The sequence below is a fragment of the Panthera pardus genome, unplaced genomic scaffold (assembly GCF_024362965.1).
Source record: "Panthera pardus isolate Hobbes unplaced genomic scaffold, ASM2436296v1 HiC_scaffold_6, whole genome shotgun sequence".
NCBI classification, from domain to species: Eukaryota; Metazoa; Chordata; class Mammalia; order Carnivora; family Felidae; genus Panthera; species Panthera pardus.
In genome coordinates, this window is record NW_026526991.1 from 15,640,831 (window position 1) to 15,664,178 (window position 23,348).

The 23,348-nt window shown below is 38.1% G+C and overlaps 1 protein-coding gene across 8 annotated transcripts in view; it reads right to left on the minus strand.

The window, feature by feature from the left end:
* RIC8B (RIC8 guanine nucleotide exchange factor B) overlaps positions 1-23,348 on the minus strand; it is a 103,360-nt gene that overhangs the window by 59,358 nt on the left and 20,654 nt on the right. For all 8 annotated transcript variants that reach the window (XR_002079200.2, XR_002079199.2, XR_002079198.2 and 5 more), the window contains exon 3: positions 1,958-2,566. Coding sequence is in view for 3 of the 8 variants with exons in the window: in XM_019446680.2 (XP_019302225.2) it covers positions 1,958-2,566 (609 nt within the window). In the remaining 5 variants the exon portion in view is untranslated. The remainder of the gene's footprint in view (positions 1-1,957; positions 2,567-23,348) is intronic.

Below are 23,348 nucleotides of genomic sequence, written 5' to 3' on the forward strand. Positions count from 1 at the left end.
CAACAAAACTGAAGGCAGAAACTAGGTCTATTATTTGCCAACATATTACACATGCCAGCATGATACCCTGTAATTGGCCATAAATATTTATTGACTAACTGAATGATTGACTAAATGTTTGCTAAAATTTGAATTTGGAGACCCACAGAGATTCAACTGGTTTAAAAATAACCTTTCCCACACTCCTGCCTAAATGGGTTGGCAAGATCCTACTTTCACTACTGTTTAAATTTCTGATAACTTCAGTAATAGCCCAGACTAACATTAACTGGGCACATTTTATAACGGCTTCATCTACTGAACCACAACTCACAAGAAGCCCTTCATCTGCTGAGAAGCCTGCTTCAGGACTACTGATCCTTTCTCATTTATCTTTCGGAAAATAAACTTTCTATGCCACAGAATGAGTATTTGCTGCTTTAAATCTTCTAAGGCTTCTTCCAGCCCCACTATTGCTTCTAACTGAAGCACACTCATGAGGGCGAATCTCAATTTACTGATACATGTCACATGTCATTCCATACATATACTGATAAGCAGTCATTGACTTGTACACCCTTTTGTTGGGAATCTGAACAGTGTGAACTACTATTTTGGGCACAATTTAAATAACAGGGCCTCCCAACAATGAAAAACCAACAGTCTCAGAAGAGCTCTTGCAACTAAATGGAGAACTTAAAAACACCAAAACAAACAGTGTAAGAAAAATAACCATAGAAGGTACCAAATAAGCATAGAGACATAATATTTTAAATACTTCCAAATATTTGGTTTCAAAGCATAAATGGAGCATGTGGGCTTTCCACATGTTTTCCTGCCAAGTCTCAGGAAAAACTGACCATACTACAGTCATCTAAAACAGCTGTTAGGACTGATCTTCAAATATTTGGTTTCAAAATATAGACCTATTTGCACTTGAAAACTCAGATGCCTGCATTCTCCCACTATAGCACTGCACTGAGATAATCTTCTCAAAGTAGGTTGCTGGCAAAAACAGATCTGTATTCATGGTGAGAAATGTTTCAAATGGACACAGCAACATGTTAGCCCTAGGTCCTAAAGTCAATTGTCAGAAAAGATAATTTGCTCTGGCACCAACATACTGCATTTCTTTCTTCTTTTCTTTTCTTTCTTTTTAAAGCAGGGGCTCAATTTCACTCATTATTTAAGGTTAAATAGGGTAAACGTGAAATGTTGAGATTCTAGAAGCAAGGAAAAAAGTTTGTCTACTTCATTTACAATTGTCTTCTTCCTTAAATTAACTTTCTTGTTTAGCATATTGTTCTTGTGGGTACTTAGATATAAACTTAGATATAAATCTGCCTCACTTTTGGGCTGCTGTATGGTCCAAGCCACAGAAAAGGATCTTAGTCTAGAAAAAAACCTTTCTCACACATTAGTGTAATTACATTTGTTTTCTAGGACTGTGTACAAGCCTGGATATCTAGTTGTAGTCCTACATTTCTGATAGTTATCTAATACTATAACACTCTAGGAGATTGGGATGATAGGTGATACAGCATCTTTTACTCTACTGAGCAGACATCAATTCTGATTGATCAGTTTTAACTGGCCTGATTATCTTATCTTTTCTTCAAGATGGCAGTCATCATAAATGCCTGTAACTTTATGAAATACATTGTTTTATTTCCCTTCAAATATTATCATTTAAACCTTATTCCTCAAAAAGGCATTAAAAAAAAGACATGTGATGGTACAACTCAGAAAAGGAACTATATTTGGCATCTTACAAAATAATAATCCATATTAACTATATTGGAATTAAATTTTTTTAAATCTATAAAAAACAAGTAAAATAAAATATTTGTTTTTTCATCTTCATCCTATTTTTCTAGTAAGTGTTACACAAATGTCAACTAAAACCTTACAGGCAGCTCTAGGGATGCCCCGGACCAATTAAATAATAGGTAGATAAGAATATTCTTCTCAACCTTACCTCTTTATGTGCCTTCCAACTGTCTACTGTCACATTGAAGAGAGCTTTGAGGGCCTCGATGGCACAGTCTGTCTCCTGAGGTGAGAGAGGAGGTCCATTACGGTCTATGGCCGATTCATACTCATCGGTCCACTTGATGCTAAAGGCACTTTCCAAGATCTGGGTTAGCAGCGCTAGTCCCTGAAGCTCATAGCGCAATTGTGACCTGATGTCGGTGTGCAAAAGTGACAGGAGGAAGAGCAAGCGCAAGTCAAAGCATTTAATGTCACTGATAAACTTTCGGTCCTTGCACTTTCTCAGGAGGTTACAGAGCTTTGCAGCAAGGTTAAGTTCCAGGCTGAGCTGCTGTGCCATTTGACTGTTGAACACTATGTTACACAGACATTTTAATGACTCCACAATAACTGGGAACTCGGACACCTTCTCCAAAGAATCATCCGACTCATTTAGCTTGGCTAGTCGCAGCAGTATCTGCATATTTTCCTTGGTTGTTACAGGAACTAAAACTTTTTTGTCTCTGGAGAGAATGCGGAGAACTTCCAGGCAAGACACTTGACATGTTGTTGGGATGTCCTTTACAAGGACTTTAAATATACCTTCACAGAGTTTCTGAAAAACAGGAATGAGTATGAAAAGTCATTATTTGGCTTAAATGATTTAAAACAGAATACTCCTCTACCAATGTATGTAATAGCAGTCAGGTTCTGGCTAGAAAAGATTTTTACTTTAAAAAACATTTTTTTTTTACATTTATTTATTTTTGAGAGACAGAGAGACAGAGCACAAGTGGGGGAGGGGCAGAGAGAGAAGGAGACACAGAATCCGAAGCAGGCTCCAGGCTCTGAGCCGTCAGCACAGAGCCCGACGCGGGGCTCGAACTCACCAGCTGTTGAGATCATGACCTGAGCCGAAGTCGGACGCTCAACTGACTGAGCCACCAGGCGCCTCGATTTTTAATTTTTTAAGTCACAGAATGTTAGAAGTGAAAGAGACCTTAGGGGCGCCTGGGTGGCTTCGGCTCAGGTCATGATCTCAACGGCTGGTGAGTTCGAGCCCCGCGTCGGGCTCTGTGCTGACGGCTCAGATCCTGGAGCCCGCTTCGGAGTCTGTGTCTCCTTCTCTCTCTGTCCCTCCCCCACTTGTCCTCTGTCTCTGTCTCTCTCTCCCTCTCTCAAAAATAAACATTCAAAAAAAAATTAAAAAAAAAAATTAAAAAAAAAAAAAAAGAGACCTTATATTTGCTGCACTTCTTTCACTTACAGATATGGAAATTGAAGGCTAGAGAGACTGAATTAGTTGTACAAGGCCAGAGTGAATCGGTCAAGTTTTATATAGCTTTGTTCTCAACAGATTTTTAATATCAGACTACATATAATACCAGGATAGAAGGCAATTAGTCTGAATCATAGCTGATGGACCCAGAGTACATATTATCTATCTTGCATTTTTTGAAAAATAATTATTCCTGTCATTGCTAAATTTAAGAACCACTGTTCATCTCTCAAAATTCAATGTCTAGCTTTCTTCTCCATAAACTGCAGGTCTGGGTCTCTCAAGCTCATGTCTTATATGTGGAACAAGTAGGTATAACTATTTTACTACTGACCATTTCTGTACCTGTTGCATTTTATAAAAACAACAGCACCAACTAGGACTGATGTAAGATTTTACAAAGTTTGTATCAACCTAGCATCAGACTTTAACTCTTTAAAAAGAGGCTATTCATGGGTCAAGCATTATGATCTTGGCAGGAATCCCAAGTTGTGTGTACCTTCTCAGGTACATCCTAGTAGTACAGCTATGGCAATGTCAACTTTAAATGTACAGTTGACCCTTGAACAACATGGATCTGAACTGCACAGGTCCACTTATACATGGATCTTTTTCAATAAATACAGTATAGTACTATAAATGTATTTTCTCTTCCTTGTGATTTTAACACTTTTCTCTGGCTTACTTTACTGTAAAAGTATAAATCCAATAATTCATAACATACAAAATATGCGTTAATTGACTGTTGAGGTTATTTGTAAGGCTTCTGGTCAACAGTAGGCTCTTAGTAAGTTAAATTTCTGGAGAGTCAGAAATTATACACAGAATTAAAAAAAAAGTTTTTTTTTTAACATTTATTTATTTTTGAGAGACAGAACACAAGCAGGGAGGGGCAGAGAGAGAGGGAGACACAGAATCCAAAGCAGGCTCTAGGCTCTGAGCTGTCAGCACAAAGTCCGACGTGGGGCTCAAACCCACAAGCCGTGAGATCATGACCCCGAACTGAGCTCGGACGCTTCACCAACTGAGCCACCCAGGTGCCCCATATACACAGAATTTTTTTTGACTGTGCAGGGGGTTGGCACCCATAACCCCCACGTTGTTCAAGGGTCAACTGTACTATTTTCTCTAGGTGGAGGTGGGAAGGAAATTAACTTGACAAGCTGAAAAAAATTTGATAATAATGTCAATTCTACCTGCCATCCCTGATGACTAGAAAGGACTTTCATTTAATGTCTTACTATCATCATTAAAGCACTTAAAAATTTTTTTTGAAGTTTATTTATTTGAGAGAGTGAGCGAGCAGGGGAGGGGCAGAGAGAGAGGGAGAGAAAGAATCCCAAGCAGGCTCTGTGCTGTCAGCACAGAGCCTGATGTAGGGCTCAAATTTATGAACCATGAGATCATGATTTGAGCCGAAACCAAGAGTCAGATGCTTAGCCAATGGACTGAGACATCCAGGCGCCCCAAAGCATTTTGTTTTAAAATGAACGTAAGTTTGGGCAGTGGGGATAAGTGTAATGTGCCCATTATAAAAATACAAAAAACAAGGCAATTTTTCTCTAATTTCTGATCTTTCATATCCAAGATAAAAAACAAAACAAAAAAACCAAAACAAAACCAATTCAACATACTGTTTCCTATGTGGTATATTTCTGGGGGTGAAGTCAGATAATCTTTGCACCCACATAACTTTATTCAAGAGAGAACTCATCTACATTCCTGTTTAAGAAACACATAATAAATAAGGTATTATAAAAAATTATATATGTGAATTTGGAGTTCTACATATCTAGTAAAATAGACATCTTTACCTCCTAACCTTCTAAACCAAAAATAACAACAGCAACAAAAAAATCCCCCCCAAATCTATAGACAATATGATTCCTTTCTTGCTCTACCTTCAGACTCAAGAAAGAAAAAGAACAAAGCATGAATACAAATAGGAAGAGACAAGGCTATAGATCAAATGGACTAGAACACTGGGACATAAAAAGGCTACATGAAAGAAATTAGAAAGCCTACAAAATTTATAGTTAAAAACTACTTCTGGGGCACCTGAGTAGCTCAGTCAGTCTGACTGAGTCAGTCTGACTTCAGCTCAGCTCATGATCTCATGGTTTGTGAATCTGAGCCCTGCATCAGGCTCTCTGCAGTCAGCAGAGCCCTCTTCGAATCCTCTGTCACCCTCTCTCCTTGCTCCTCTCCTGTTCATGCTCTTTCAAAAATAAACAAACATTAAAAAAAAAAAAAAAAAAAAGACTTCATTTACAGGTTTCCTGGAGATCAACTGGCAACCAAAGACAAGAGTTCTAATTTTAAAGCACAGTTTTTGGTTATATTTGTTCTTAAATATGCCATTTCTCATTATAGACATGCCTCACGTAATGACTGTTAGGTGGCTTTTTATTATAATCATAATGTATCTTGAAAATCAAGCCACTTTTTGGATCATGACTCTTTCTTCTCTGCCTTTTTTTTTTACTATAATTCAAAAAATAAAATCAAAGACCTACCCAAAATACAACAAAAGTGATATTTTATAAACACACCTATTGCTGTACTCAATATAATCATTTCTATTCAGAGAATATTATGAAGACCAAATTAATAAATCAGGTATATTTGGATGAATCAGAAAAATTTTGCTTTGGGGGCACATGGATGGCTCAGTTGGTTAAGCATCTGACTTTGGCTCAGGTCATGATCTCTCAGCCTGTGAGTTAGACCATGTCGGGCTCTGTGCTGACAGCTCAGAGCCTGGAGCCTGCTTCTGATTTTGTGTCTCCCTCTCTCTCTCTCCACCCTTCCCCACTCATGCGCGCTCTCTCTCTCTCTCTCTCTCTCTCTCAAAATAAATAAACATTAAAAAAAAAGAAAAAAAAATTTTCTTTGCATATGTACACCAAGCTAGAGAATTGAAGAGGGAGCATTCTTTACACTTTCTCCATCTGTTGAGTGCATGCACTCCTTCTGTGTTTCAAAGATGCTCTTGTATTTCACCTTTATTTTGCCCGAACAGTATTTTTCTATGCTGTGACTATTTTTTTTCAGTTGATTTTATGCTTCCTAAAACATGCTCTGCTCTCTTCGAACACTTTCTATAGCCCCTTGATGCCCACAGGACATATCTGGAATGAGCCTAGTGATCCTTTTCCTACTGCTCTGTCACAGACACTCCCCACTTTTTCTCAAGTGCTCCAAAATGACTCCCAGTCCCTTGACATCTGTCTTGAGCTCCTTCCCTGCTGTTCCTTCTGTGGCATGAAAGGACATGCTACCATGCCCTCTAGTCAGGAGCCCCCTCTTTTTCTCAGCTTTAGTTTGAAGACTGAGGGGTCTATAAGCTTCCCTAGTCACTCCTTCTTTTGATATTTGTGCTTCCAACAAGATCTTAATTTTTGCTTTTGTATAGAGTAAGTTATTGGAGCATCTCACTCCTTCTCCAGGCTCCTAGAGAATAGGCCATGTTTTCTGTAGCCCTGTGGCTGGATCAGGTGTGCTATACCTATTTTTAAGTGCAAGATAACCACAAATATCTAACCTTAAAACTACTACTACTACCTGACTCTCCAGCATCTTCCAAAGAATGACTCCTTTGTATTCCTCCTCCACCAGCCACCACTTACTATCAAGTCTTCTCTTCCTCTTTTTGCAGGTACAATAAACTGTCATTATATTAGAGGTTAGGTATAGACTATTTTTATTTACTATTTTATTTACTTTCAAAATTGTTTTCATTGTTCAACTGATATATATTTTTCAATCTCAAATTATTTTGGTACCTTAGATAATTACAAAACACAATTTTTTTTTCTATCAAAATTAATGGAAATATTTTCTGATTTAACAACTTTCACTTAGAGTTTGGGTTCTCGGTAACGAATGAAAGTCAGAAAGCAAAGTTGAGGTATGCTTACAAAATATAATTACTAAGAATCAAAGAGTCTGAGAAAAAGCCCTTTTAAAATGCTTACTAGCTTAGCAAGCCATGGCTATTTCTATAAAGTTACACTGTGGACGCAGGAGCAGACACTCAAGAGTAAGATCCCAAATAGTTCCCCAATGTTGCTATCAGTACCGCCAAAAAATTTTAGTAATTTGCTCCTGAACTGAAATCCCAAAGTCTATACAGCAATGGTTGTCAAACTTCATCATGGATCATAATCAGCTAAAGGGATTGTTAAAATACATTGTTATACTTCACCCTCAGAGGTTCTGATTCAGTTGGTCTTGAGTGAGGTTCCAAAATTGGGACTTTTAACAAGTTCCTAGTTGCTGCTGCCAATTCAGAAGCTACACTCTGTGAACCACTGAACTATGGTTAACAATGGACTGACACAACTTGGATGTTAGAGGACTGGGGTTAAGTGAGAGCAATGGACCAGATAAGCATAGAAAAGTAGGCTGAGTTGAAAGCCATTAATACAAATACCTTAACTTCTCTTTGATTATCCTCAAGATGAATAGGGTGTCACTGTCTGGTCACATTACCTTTCTTATCTTAAATATTAAAAACTACTCTTAAAAAACTGAGAACAAACTGAGGGTTGATGGGGGGTGGGAGGGAGGGGAGGATGGGTGATGGGTACTGAGGAGGGCACCTTTTGGGATGAGCACTGGATGTTGTATGGAAACCAATTTGACAATAAACTTCATATATTGAAAAAATAAATAAATAAAATAAAATAAAATTAAAAAAAAAAACAACTACTCCACATGTGAAATATATTACTTGTTTAAGGTCAATGGTCCTGGGCTTGAAACTTGTTCAACTTACCATGGACTCTAGAACCACAGCAGTACTGTGATGAAGGCAAAGGTTCTGGATTTAAACTCCTTGTATTCAAACCTTGGCTCTTCTACCATCTTCTAACAGTGTGACTGTGGCAACTTACTTGGCCTCTCTGGGCCTCATTTACTGTAAGAGCTAAATGATATCCCACATGTATAGCTCTTAGAATAGTGCCTAGAATGTGTAAGTATTCAGTATAGGTTTATATATTATTATAAAATAAAATCTCAGAGTCCTCAGTTTAGCAATTAAGATCTCCAACCTACTTTTTCAGGCTTCTCTTTCATACTGTGCTTCTATCAAACCCTCCTCTTTAGCTATATTCCTATCCAAATTATCTCACACTGAGCTCTTCTGCTTTCTTACTGCTTCCCCTCTACATGCATCAGTTCTTCTTCCTCTTTGACTATTCAAGTTTTAACCATTCTTCAAAGCTAACCTCAGAATTCACTTTTAAGAAAAATATTTATTTTGAGTGAGAGAGAGAGAGAAAGTGAGAGAGAGAGAGAAAGTGAGAGAGAGAGAGAGAGCGTGCACACACATGAGCAGGGAGAGGGGCAGAGAGAGAGAGGGAAAGAATACGGAGCAGCAGGCTCCACACTGTCAGCACAGAGCCCACCCTGGGGCTTGATCTCACGAACCGAACTGTGAGATCATGACCGAAGCAGAAATAAAGAATTCACGCTTAACTGACAGAGCCACCCAGGTGCCGCTAATATTCACTTTTGATATAAAATTTCTCCTAACCACTTCAGCTCCCAACATTCTTTCTCTCCAAGGAATACCCAAACCATATCTTATAGCAGTCATTTGGTGCTCTGTACATTCTTCCTGTTACTACTAAAAGCTCTCTGATGGCAGAAAGGACACTTTTTTTTTTTTCAAGACAGAAGAAAATATAAATTGTAGTGGTTTCTGAATTAGAGTTGGGTATATTACTAGGCTTTGCTGCTGTGTAATTCAGACATGCTATTTAACTTCTTTGAGCCTCACTGTCCCATGTGTAAAAAGGGAATAGTATCATCTATATCTCATAGGGCTATTGTGAAATAGACTCTGGGACATAATAAGTACTCTGTAAATGGTGATTATTATTATTCATATTCTTCATAATCCTTGTAGCCCTCAGTAGAGCAACTAGCACACAAGTTAGCACCCAAAATATAAACTGATTAGATTAAGTTCTTCAAATCTAAAGGATTAGTAGAAGTCTATTAATGTTATCTGGACACTTCTCCTTTCTAAGAAGGAAAGAGAAGTAGTAAAGGCTATTCGTGTGATTGGACTAGTAAGATGGTTTGTCTCATTGGGTAAAAATGTCTCTTTATATGAGCAGAACTTAGATGTCTTCATATGAAGTTCTTTTTTTCTGAAGAGGTTAAATAACTTAAATATATATGTTCTTTAAAATGTAAAATGCACCAGGGAGCCTGGATGGCTCAGTTGGTTAAGTGTCTAACTTCAGCTCAGATTATGATCTCATGGTTCGTGGGTTCAAACCCCACATCGGGCTCTGTGCTGACAGCTCAGAGCCTGGAGCCTGCTTTGGATTCTGTGTCTCCCTCTCTCTCTGCTCCTCCCCTGGTCATGCTCTGTCTCTCAAAAATAAATAAATGTTAAAAAAAAAAAAGGGAAAAAAAAGAAAATGTAAAACACACCAAACTATTAAAGAAAATAGAAAAACAGTCATAATTACACCAGCTAATGTGTGTGTGTATAATTTTTTCATTTCTTTTTGAGAAAGTGAGCGAGCACAAGCTGGGTAGGGGCCATGCCCAGCATGGAGCCCGATGCAGGACTCACAACTGTGTGATGATGACCTGAGCTGAAATTAAGACTTGGACATTTAACTGACTGAGCCACCCAGGCACCCCTAGCGGGTATATTTTATAATGCAGGAGACAGAAGTATTTATTCTTAGTCAATCTACTTGATTATCAGTAACATATGCATATTACTTTAACACAGAATTACAATCATAACGTGTATATATTTTGTTTCCTGACTTTTTAATTTTTAATTTAATTATTAGCATTTTTCCACATTGCTACAGAATCCTTATATAAATAATTTTAAATAGATGCAGTTATATTAAATGACTTCTGTTCTCAGTAAGCCTCTACCATGAAATATAGCAGAATCCAGAAAGAGCAGTGGACTTATTAGCATCAAAAGGAGTGGTTTCATAATGGGTGGTTTTGTAAGTGTACAAAAAACTACTTATATATGTTCTTCAATGTAAGAAATGCTCACTAGACACTTACCTAAACTATTGTCTAAGGACACTTAACTAAGAAGTAGAAGGCCAGGACTTAATCCAGATTATCTGACTCCAATGTGATTTCCACTTCATGTCAATGATTGTACCACAGCGTTCTCTCATTTATTAAAAATATGATCTTGAGTATGTCACTCTATTTGGCCTCTTTCTTCATCTATATCATGCATTAAGAGTTCCTAAGGCAACCTTCTTCCAGCTCCAGGATGATAAGCTCTTCACTATGAATCTGTAAAACTAAGATCAGCTTTGGCTTTTGCTATGAAGTAAGCAGAACATGCTATAAAGCATAGATGAACATTCAAATGATCTATCATGATTTATATACTGTTTTAAAAGGTGATTTCTAAAAATATTAAGAAATTAAAAGTCAAATTTTATACATAAAAAAGAGTCTTTGCTCAAAATACAGACAAAATAGGGGGTACCTGAGTGGCTCAGTCAGTTAAGCATCCAACTTCAGCTCAGGTCATGATCTCACAGTTTGTGAGTTTGAGCCCCACATTGGGCTCTGTGCTGACAGCTCAGAGCCCGGAGCCCACTTTGGATTGTCTTCTCTCTTTGCCCCTCCCCAACTCACACTCTGTCTCTCTCTCTCTCAAGAATAAATAAACATTTAAAAAATTAAAAAAAAAATACAGACATAATAGTTTCCTATACTCTGGCAACCCGACATATAAGTGCTACTCAAACGTGTCTACAGATTGATGCCAGTTCACAAACTGTAACTGGACTGCATTGAGATAGGTACACAAACTGAAAATAGGTATAAAAAAATTGAGTTTGCATTTAGAAACATTTATAGTAATCCGACTTTGCTGTGACTATTAAAGGATGTGGTTATCTCTTTTAATGTTTCATTTTTATTGTATTTTATGGAAGCACTGGTCTACTGCAAATTAGGGAAAAATTAACAAACAAACAAAAACCTTGGCCCTTCACCATAAGGAATTTAAGGAGCACTGTTCTAGAGAATGCATTTTATACTGTATAAATTTTCTTGAACTATATAACAAAAGTAGTAAAACTAACTCAGATCCCATGGTAATGAGGGACTGTCTCATAAACATGCTTATCTAAGATTTAGTTTAATTGCTGAACACTATATTGAAAAACTATTATCAGTGTCCACCAAAATCCATTCTCCCCTTCAGATATAGTAACAGAAGTGTGGCAAGACCCACGAATGCCTACCTATGACACATTCCTCACCTGCTCTGAGGCCATATGACCATATGACTCAGCTCTTGCCAATGGAATGTACGTGAACACGTTGCAAGCCATTTCTGGGTTTGGGTCTTTAAGACAGTGAGCATTCTTTCTCTACTTTCTTGTCCTATTCTGTAGCCCAGAACTTGGAAGTGGCAGCCCAGTATATGCTAGGACAATGCTGAGATAGTGAAGCATGACTTGGAAACTCAGAAGGAAAACAGGGCAACTGAATAAATTTACAGAGCAGAGTTATTCACCTACCTAACCAGATCGGATCACCTCAGAACTATCACTTGAAAAGGTAATAAAACACCAATATTCCTCAAACCACTTCTATCTTGGGGTCCCTTTGTTGCATCAGGTTAGCTTTAAATTTAAATAAAATGCACCTTTGAAATACAATGTCTCATCAATATCTCATACAGAACCTCTTATGCCAGCATTCCATAAGTAACAAAAGTTATATTTCACCTAAATGACGAAGCAACTACTCTCTATAACTAATACTAAAAGTTAGTCCAAGTTAGCCTAGTTGTGCTATGGCTGGTTTATATATTCATTTGTTTACCTATTCATTCATTCATTCATTCATTCATTCAAGAAGACACCAAGTATCTAATAAATCCAAGGTAAAATCCTTGGTACTGGGTAGCCAATAGCAAGCTTCTAAGCAAATTAAAATCGAATGGGGGAGCATTTACAAAGAAATACAAGCCATGGATTAGTGTGATAAGTGCTCTGATAGGTCTAAGCCAGAAGTTTTCAGCCTTAGCACTACTGACCTTTTGGACTACATAATTCTCTCAGGATATGTATAAGAAATTTAATAGCATCATTGGCCCCCACCCACTAGATACCAGTAACACCCCCTCACTACCACTACCTAATACAGCAATCAAAAGTGTCTCTATGACTACAGATGCTGGCAAGGATGTGGAGAAACAGGAACCCTCTTGCACTGTTGGTGGGAATGCAAACTGGTGCAGCCACTCTGAAAAACAGTGTGGAGGTTCCTCAAAAAATTAAAAATAGATCTACCCTATGACCCAGCAATAGCACTGCTAGAAATTTACCCAAGGAATACAGGAGTGCTGATGCATAGGGGTACTTGTACCCCAATGTTTATAGCGGTGCTTTCAACAATAGCCAAAATATGGAAAGAGCCTAAATGTCCATCAACTGATGAATGGATAAAGAAGATGTGGTTTGGGGCACCTGGGTGGCTCAGTCGATTAAGCGGCCGACTTCGGCTCAGGTCATGATCTCGCGGTCCATGAGTTCGAGCCCCGCGTTGGGCTCTGTGCTGACAGCTCACAGCCTGGAGCCTGTTTCGGATTCTGTGTCTCCCTCTCTCTGACCCTCCCCTGTTCATGCTCTGTCTCTCTCTGTCTCAAAAATAAATTAAAAAAAAAAAAAAACTTTAAAAAAAAATTAAAAAAAAAAAAGAAGATGTGGTTTATATATACAATGGAATACTACTTGGCAATGAGAAAGAATGAAATCCTGCCATTTGCAGCAACGTGGACGGAACTGGAGGGTATTATGCTGAGTGAAATAAGTCAGGCAGAGAAAGACAGATACCATATGTTTTCACTCATATGTGGATCTTGAGAAACTTAACAGAAGACCATGGGGGAAGGGAAGGGAGAAAAAGAAAAGTTATAAACAGAGAGGGAGGGAGGCAAACCATAAAAGACTCTTAAATACAGAGAACAAACTGAGGGTTGATGGGGAATAGGGGAGAGGGGAAAGTGGGTGATGGGCAATGAGGAGGACACTTGTTGGGATGAGCATTGGGTGTTGTATGGAAGCCAATTTGACAATTATATATATATATATATACACACACACACATATGTATATATATATGTATATATACACACACACATACACACACACACACATATATATATACATATATAAAGTGTCTCCAGAAACTGCCAAATGTCTCTTGGGGAATAAAATCACTTCCCAGTGAGAATCACTGATTTAAGTGTAAAAAACTATGGTAATAAAAATCTAAGGCACCTAATCCAACTTATGGGAGGGATACAGACCAACTCAGGGAAAGATTTCTTAAGGAAGTGACATCTAAGGCGAGATGTGAAATGTACACATTCAATTTCCATTCAATCATTTAACAGTACTTGAATGCCCACTATATTCAAGGCACTGTGTAATGTGAGAGGTGTACAGTGGTGAGCAAAACAAACATTATTCTATTATGTGTTATGGGGATGACAGTCTAATGGGGAACACAAACAAAAAATTAAAGTGTTATAAGAGAAATGAACAGGATGGTATGATAGAAAATCACTGGAGAAAGGATCCATTTTAAAGTGGTATTTAAGCCAAGTTCTGATGGTGAGAAGGTGCTAAATGTGCAAAGAAAGAGCACTGCTGGCAGAGTCTGGTGTGTTTAAGGTCTTGAAAGCCAGGGTGGGTGATGTTAGTGGCAGTGCTCTGAGATGTAACTGGAGAATAACCTGGCACCAGACCACGTGGAGGTTTACAGTCCATGATAAGGAGATTAGACTTTAAATGCTATGAAAAGTCACTAAAGGAGTTTAAGCAAAGGAGACATACAACCCAATTAAAACTTTTTAGAAAATCACACTGCCTGGGGCATCTGGGGGGCTCAGTCAGTTAGGTGTCAGACTTTGGCTCCGGTCATGATCTCACCGGTCGAGGGTTCGAGCCCCACATCAGGTCTCTCTGCTGTCAGCGCCGAGCCTGCTTGGGATCCTCTGTCCCCCTCTCTCCCTGCCCCTCCCCAGCTCGTTCTCTCTTTCAAAAATAAACATAAGAAGAAAAAAGAAAAGAAAACCACACTGGCTGCTGTGTGGAAAATGGATTGGAAGGGAACAAATACAGCTTCAACTAGAATGGAAGCAGCAGAGAGAGAGAAAGGTAGATGGATTTGATATGTATTTTTGACAAACAGGTTTTGGGGAAAATTATGTATAGACACATTAAGTTTGCAATGCCCACAGAGATGTCAAGTACAAAGTTGAATATGTGGCTGAAGCCCTAAGCAGCCATCAGGGCTACATCTTCTCTATGAGTAAAGGTGCTTGGAGCTATAGGAATAGATTGCCTACAGTAAAATACATAGAAAATAGAAGGAAGATGATAGAGCCATGAAAAATGCCACCACTTAGAGGCTGGGAGGAGGAGAACTTGATAAAAGAGATTAAGAGTTACAGCTGGAAGCAAGAGGAAATTTAGGAGTGTGGTGCTCTGGAAGACAATACAGGAAAGAAAATATTTTATAGAGGGAGTAGTCAACTGTTTCCAATGCTGATGAAAGATCAAGTAGTATAAGGATTTGGCAATGCTAGATCACCAGTGACCTTGATAAAAGCAGTTTCTACATAGTATTTGGGAAATGAGAATGTGCAGACAGACGTACATACCTTTCAAGATGTGACTATAAAGAAACAGAGATATCAGGGAAATACAAATCAAAACCACACTCAGATATCACCTCACGCCAGTCAGAGTGGCCAAAATGAACAAATCAGGAGACTATAGATGCTGGAGAGGATGTGGAGAAACGGGAACCCTCTTGCACTGTTGGTGGGAATGCAAATTGGTGCAGCCGCTCTGGAAAGCAGTGTGGAGATTCCTCAGAAAATTAAAACTAGACCTACCCTATGACCCAGCAATAGCACTGCTAGGAATTTATCCAAGGGATACAGGAGTACTGATGCCTAGGGGCACTTGTACCCCAATGTTTATAGCAGCACTCTCAACAATAGCCAAATTATGGAAAGAGCCTAAATGTCCATCAACTGATGAATGGATAAAGAAATTGTGGTTTATATACACAATGGAATACTACGTGGCAATGAGAAAGAATGAAATATGGCCTTTTGTAGCAACGTGGATGGAACTGGAGAGTGTGATGCTAAGTGAAATAAGCCATACAGAGAAAGACAGATACCATATGGTTTCACTCTTATGTGGATCCTGAGAAACTTAACAGAAACCCATGGGGGAGGGGAAGGAAAAAAAAAAAAAGAGGTTAGAGTGGGAGGGAGCCAAAGCATAAGAGACTGTTAAAAACTGAGAACAAACTGAGGGTTGATGGGGGGTGGGAGGGAGGGGAGGGTGGGTGATGGGTATTGAGGAGGGCACCTTTTGGGATGAGCACTGGGTGTTGTATGGAAACCAATTTGACAATAAATTTCATATATTAAAAAAAAAAAAAGAAACAGAAATTGAATGGTAATAAGAGCAACTATAAGATAAAGAGAGGTCGTTTATTTTTCTTTTCCTTTTTTTTTTTTTAAAGAGAGGATATACTAGTCCATGTCTGTATGATGAAGAGAATAAAGAGTTGGAATTAATCCAGAAGGAAATGGGGAACTTATTACAAGGTATTAAGCAGGGGGATGACATTAGATTGTGCTTTGAAATTATCATTCTGCTATAAACATTGGGGTACAAGGGCCCCTATGCATCAGCACTCCTGTATCCCTTGGATAAATTCCTAGCAGTGCTATTGCTGGGTCATAGGGTAGGTCTAGTTTTAATTTTTTGAGGAACCTCTACACTGTTTTCCAGAGTGGCTGCACCAGTTTGCATTCCCACCAACAGTGCAAGAGGGTTCCCGTTTCTCTACATCCTCTCCAGCCTCTCCAGACTATCTATAGTCTCCTGATTTGTTCATTTTAGCCACTCTGACTGGGGTGAGGCGATATCTGAGTGTGGTTTTGATTTGTATTTCTCTGATGAGGAGTGATGTTGAGCATCTTTTCATGTACCTGTTGGCCATCTGCATGTCTACTTTAGAGAAGTGTCTATTCATGTTTTCTGCCCATTTCTTCACTGGATTATTTGTTTTTCGGGTGTGGAGTTTGGTGAGCTCTTTATAGATTTTGGATACTAGCCCTTTGTCTGATATGTCATTTGCAAATATCTTTTCCCATTCTATTGGTTGCCTTTTAGTTTTGTTGACTATTTCCTTTGCTGTGCAGAAGCTTTGTACCCCAATGTTTATAGCAGCACTCTCAACAATGGCCAAATTATGGAAAGAGCCTAAATGGCCATCAACTGATGAATGGATAAAGAAATTGTGGTTTACACACACAATGGAATACTACATGGCAATGAGAAAGAATGAAATATGGCCTTTTGTAGCAACGTGGATGGAACTGGAGAGTGTTATGCTAAGTGAAATAAGTCATACAGAGAAAGACAGATACCATATGTTTTCACTCTTATGTGGATCCTGAGAAACTTAACAGAAGTCCATGGGGGAGGGGAAGAAAAAAAAGAGGTTAATAAGAGACTGTTAAAAACTGAGAACAACTGAGGGTTGATGGGGGGTGGGAGGGAGGGGAGGGTGGGTGATGGGTATTGAGGAGGGCACCTTTTGGGATGAGCACTGGGTGTTGTATGGAAACCAATTTGACAATAAATTTCATATTAAAAAAAAGAAATTATCATTCTGATGGTAACATGGAAAATGCACAAGAAATGGGACAGAACCAGAAAAAGTTAATGAGATGAGAAATGATGGTTATGTGAACTAAGCAGAGAAGTAGAAAGCTAAGAGACTGTGAGGGGCATCTGGCTGGCTCAGTTGGTACAGCATGTGACTCCTGATCTTGGGGTCATGAGTTCAAGCCCCACATTGGGCATTGAGCCGACTTAAAAAAAAAAAAAAAAAAGGGAAAGCTAAGAGATTTTAAGGAAGTAGAACTGACTGGATGATTGGTGGAGTGGTCATCAGGGTGGAGAAGAAAGAGGAGACAAGGATTGTCTCAGATTTCTAACTTGGACAACTTGGTTGACAGAGGTCTTAATCATTCAGGAGATAGGGAACCCATTTTCTAAAGCTGGCAGCAAAAAGAAAATGATACTGCTTGGTAGACCTTTCTCTTTAATCGCCCCACAGTGGACACCTCAAATAAAATACATCTAAACTCATTATCTAGGAAGGGGTCAGATCCTCCTCCAACATATATCCACCTTTCTAAAACTCACACTCAATTTACTGTCACATTATCCTTGATCTGGGCTGAGAAACCTACTCTCTACTATCTATGTGAACATATGTGCCTTTTCTCATGTTACTTCCTGTACATAGCATGTCTTCTTAAACCCTGACCTTCCGAAATAATTTGTTTCTTCAAGGCAAATGTCATCTTTGTAAGATTAGAAATAACCTCTTCTATCTCTACCACTTTTATAGCACTTAACACCTCTGACCTTGAATTATATTTATGGAGAGTTCTTATCTCTTTCATCAGTTTTGGGCGGGCAGGATTTGTCTGATATATTTCTTTTTCTTCCACAGGTACAAAGATGCTGTCAAATATGTTGAATATGTACTTACAAACATATATACGAAGTGCAACATCTTCAAAGCACTATATGCTAAACACAGAGTTTTATGTCCACATAGGCCATTAAAGTTCTGGGCTTAATTCCTAGGTGCCACTTATTTGTGTGATTTTTAATAAATTGGTCATGTTTTTAAATTTCCTTATCTGTAACATGGGTATGATGGTACCTACTCATAGGGTTGTTGGGGGAATTAAATGAGACAGTGTGCATGTGCTGTTCTCAGATAAAATAAATACCCAATAAATGTTATTTAACATCATAACTACAATGCATTACCATATACTTTAGTAAAAGGCTACATGCTATAATAAAGAATATGACTTCCAGAGTCAGTCTTCACTTTGCTGTATTTTTTACCTGCGAGATCTAGGAAGTTACTTGATTTTTCTGAGCTTTAGTTTCATTATGTTTAAAATGGGGATAATACGTATTATGGTGTTGTTTTAGTAAATAAGATGTTGGTACATAGTAAGAGCTAAAATTGTACACTTCCAAGAACAAGACCTATAATTAAAGATCTCAGCCAACAGTACTATCTTGAAGGAGGCTTGTTTTTATGATTAAAATAATATGCCTATATGTAGGTTTGACATCTAGTTTTCTCTTCAACATCAGGGTTTATCAAAAGGATGTAATGAGCTGAGACTTTTAAAAGTCTTTACTATTATTTGGGAAATTCAAGTAAAGATTTATATATTAATTTAGAATAAAAATGGGGCGATAATTGAATAATTAAATCAAAATGAAACAATAGTGAACAGAGAAAGTGAACATTGCCAAAGACATGCACGAATGTCTGTTTTATTTATAAGAAACAGGAAAATGCAATAACTTTCCAGTTTGAGCTGGAGAGGGGCAGGGTACACACACAGCACAGGCACAGAGTTCAACTTGGCAGTAACCCAATGATAACTACAGGCCAGAAAACAGCTGAAGAGCCAAACAAAATGAGTGTAATTTACAGAATCAGAATATTAAGAGTTAGAAAGGGCTATAGTGACTATTTAATAATAACAAGTACTAGCAGTTGCAAAAGGTGCTATAAAAAAGTAGATATTGGGGAGAGTAAGTCTGAGAAACTTATAAAGCTTATTAAAGTATTAAAGATTCTCAGATGTACTATGGAAAATAAACCTGTTTAATTTTTTAAAACTGCTATTTCCTTTATTTGTTTGACCACAGAATCCTTTTAAAAAATAATACCTAATAGGGGCACCTGGGTGGCTCAGTCAGTTAAGCGTCCGACCTCAGTTTGGGTCATGATCTCACAGTTCATGAGTTCGAGCCCCACATCTGGCTCTGTGCTGACAGTTCAGGGCCTGGAGCCTGCTTTGGATTTTGTATCTCCCTCTCTCTCTGTTCCTCCCCTGCTCACACTCTGTTTCTGTCTCAAAAATAAATAAAGATTAAAAAAAAATTTTAAAAAACCCCAAACCTAATAATATACTCAGGACTTGGGAGTATTTCTTTTATTTTACAGACATGAAAACTGACTCCCAGGGAGGCTAAACTATTTGCCTAAGATAGCACAGAATGCTAGAACGGGAAACTCAGATTCTTACCCTCAGGTAAAAATCTGAGTTTCCCGTTCTAGCATTCTGTGTTATCTTTTCATTCTACTGGCATCTGGTGATGTGTAAGAAATAAAGCAAAAATGGGTGTTCCAACTTTGAAAGCAATTCAGGGTTAAGCTAGGCCTGTGAAAGGAATTACTGAGGACTGATTTTTTTTTCTCCTTAAATGAACAGACTTAAGTCCTTAAACATGGTTCTACTTATTATCACTTTTTTATTATTATTTAATGTTTCTGTTCTTCTATTTTCACGGAACTGAATACCTATTCTCAGAGTCTACTACTCTCTCTTTAATAAGAATGGACTCCTGCCCACCACACTTTTTGTCCATTATGTCCACAACATTAGCCACATGTTTGATTTATGCTCTTGCTCCAACCAGTGCTCCTATAGTGATGGGATAGGACCCTGCTCTTAAAATAGACTATGCACATTCATCTGGGAGATGTGGCACAGTGCCAGGGATACTTAAAGTCACAGGGCAATCCTAGTACATCCTCTTTAACCACTGGTTACTAAAAGATTTAGTGGGGGCAGGGTGGGGAAGAATTTCTACATGAAAGTAAATACATTAAAACTCACAATACAAAAAGTCACATGAATTTTTGAGATTAAAAAATAAGATATAAGAGGAATATTGTAGCTAAGGCAGGATCCATTGAATGATACTTCCCTGGCCTCTCAAGGTTGTGCCTACTCTCTCCTCTGATGGATGTCACTAGATATATATTCCACAGGGATCTAATTTTAGTTCATAACTGGACTTGAAGGTCAGCCACCTAAATCTGATAGTTCTAAACTTTTGCCCTCTCTGTACAGCACGTGTGTGTGTGTGTGTGTGTGTGTGCGCGCGCGCACGCAAGACAGAGAAAGAGAGGTATTAAATTCTAAAATAAGCTTACTATAATTAACAGAACAATGTTGTCAGTTCTACAAGATAGACCTATTAAAAATTTGTATTTTACAAAAATGTTAAACAATCACTGACTCACTGCCAGAATTCTAACCTGGGTTTTTAGTAAAGGTTGGAGAAAGGATTCTGAAGGTCAAATTTAGAATTTCTTTATAAAAAGATAAAGATTAAATTTTCTAAATGAATACTCATGCAGCTGGGTCTATATGATATTTAACTTACTATTATTTCTATACACTTGTGGGTTTCTTTTCCCTGCTTGTAGTATGGGAGGTGATGGTAGTTCTCACTTTTTATGTAATGGATACTGTCCTTGTGAATAAGGTTTATCTCACTTCCTAAATTTCACCTCTAGTTTACCTTACTCCACATGTACATTTTTCAGTAAGACAATCCTTCTGGCTATGTTCTATACCATGGTAATCTTGCCAAAAATATTGAAGAGAAAGTGCAGACGAACAACAATTATGTAAGTTTGGCTCAAGTTTGTTTGCTAATTAGCAGTCCTGAGAAAGACATGTTGCATCATCAGGAGTTCATTAAGGGATAGCAAAGACTGCTTAGGTGCAAATGAAAACTCACAAAATCCGCTGCCCATCCTTTCTCAACTGAGGGCAGAAATGGGCATGTCAAAACTTTTTATTTCTCTTCAAATACAGTACCAGCCAACTCTGCTTCTCTTACTATTTAAGAGTCTTTTTTTTTCAGAAAGCCTTTTTCTCCTATTAAAATATAGTTTAGTATTTTAAGTTAATATATCAGCAAATACAGAAGTATCATTTGTTGTTTATTATAATTTACCAAAGAAGGGCTCATTATCTCATTAATCTTTAGTGAATTCTTAACATAAGCTATAGTTTGATCACGCAGTATACTAACAAGGCTGGAAGATGGACACTATTACAACACATACCTGGTATCTTAGTGGCTAATACAGATCAAGGTCCTACAGATCTCTATAGCTCCTTTGCCTTTTTGCCTAAAAGTTTATCCAAGTCTTTCCTATATAGTCTCTTTAGGATTTCCCTGCTTTGTCTCCAATGCCATCTACCCCACAACACTCAACTATTCAGTCTGTACTAGTTACTCTATCTCTGAATCTAGTTCCCAGCTCTAATGTCCCAGGTGACAGAAGATAGTCAGGGGCTCTGATGGTAAGCTGATGTTTACCATGATGTTTGTGTCCCCGTTAAATTCAGATGTTGAAGCTCTAACCACCAATATGTTGGTATTTGGAAATGGGCCTTTGGGGAGGTAATTAGGGTTAGATGAGGTCATTAGGGAGGGGCGCTAGTCCAATGGGATTAGTGCCTTTGAAAGAAGAGACCCTGGAGAGCTAGCTCACTCACACTTTCCCTCTACCCCTCTCTGCACAAAGAGATCATGTGAGCACACAGTGAGATGACAGCCATTTACAAGCAAGAGAAAAGGCCTCAGGATGAAATCTGCTGGCATCCTGATCTTGGACTTCTTAGCCTCTAAAACTGTGAGAAATAAATTTTGCTGATTAAGCCACCAGTCTATGGCATTCTGTTAACAGCAGCCAGAGAAGAATAATATAGCTGAGAACAGGGACAAGAGGGAAGTTAAGTTGTCCCAATGAGACAGTTGTGAGATTTTAGGGATCCTCAAAGGCACAAGAAGACACTAGCGATACAGCAAGAAAAGCACAGAACAGACTATTTAGATTCCCTCTAGTCCCTAGCTCTACTATTTTCTGAATTTGGATCTGGAGCAATTTTCTTAATCTATCTGAGGCTAAATTTCCTCATATGTAAGATAAAAATATACCTGTGTCACAGGGCTGTTTTAATTATTTAATATAGAGAGCATCTGAAAAAAACATATTGTAAGATGTAATTCACTTTATATGTTACTTATTGAGGACTGTACAATTGAAGTGAGAAAAGCACCTGGCTTTAAGCACTAGCTTTGCCCCTTGTGGTTATGTGATCTTGGGCAAATTTCTTGAAATCACTTGTGTCTCATTTCCTCATCTCTAAAAATAGGAATAACATTTAGGGCTTATAAATATTAAGTGAGATTATATATTTAAAAATCTTTAGCTTGGGATAGAGTAGAGGCTAATGCATCTTACATCATAAAGATGGCCAGATGGACAAACAGATCAAGAAACATTAACAGGCATACTCTACATAGGCACAATACGGCTAGGAAATTTTTATTTGTATGTGTTTTAATGGCAAAGCCACTTGAAAAAGGAAAATGCTGATGCTATAAAAATATCATTGCAATTATGTATTAATTTTATCAATTCTATGATGTTCACTTGGAATCTATAGTACCCATTACTTAGCACTTGTGTGCTCAGCCCCCATACAGGCACACAACTCAAAATGTTCCCAACTTAAAATTCAAGTACATGCAAATTATTCAAGAGAAATAAATTCTAAGTGACAAGAAGTCTATTTTGGGTTGGGGAGTTAAAAAGCACATGACTCAAGTTATTTATAATATTAGGAAGACTGAACATGTAAAATGAATGAATAAGGAATGTAAGTGTATTTCAATGTATAGCAATTTAAAGTTATATTAAGAGACTGAAGAAATAAACTACAGAGAATTCAGCCAGAGAAAGCTTTTTGATAAATATGAATGTTAGGCAATAAGGGGGGGGGGAATGATAGAGATGGAGTGGCAGAAAGGAAGTAGGAAGACAAGCAAAACAGTGGACAAAGGTAGAGACAGAGAGGGATATGGGTAAGGTAAGAGGATCAACCAAAGCCGACTTAAAGGAGTTCATACACGTAAAAGCTTTCTAATTAAAGCTATCTGACAACAGAGTGGCTGCTGTGAGCTTCCCATTACTGAAAGTATTTCAGAGTGTGATGTCCCTTTGTGCAAGATATGTTAGAAGGAATCACTATACTGGAAGATACTTGGTGCCCTTTACTACACTGTGAGTTCCCTGTGAATTTCCTGCAAATATGATCCCTGAAGGCAGAGAAAGAGACGGAGGCCCTGGGTTG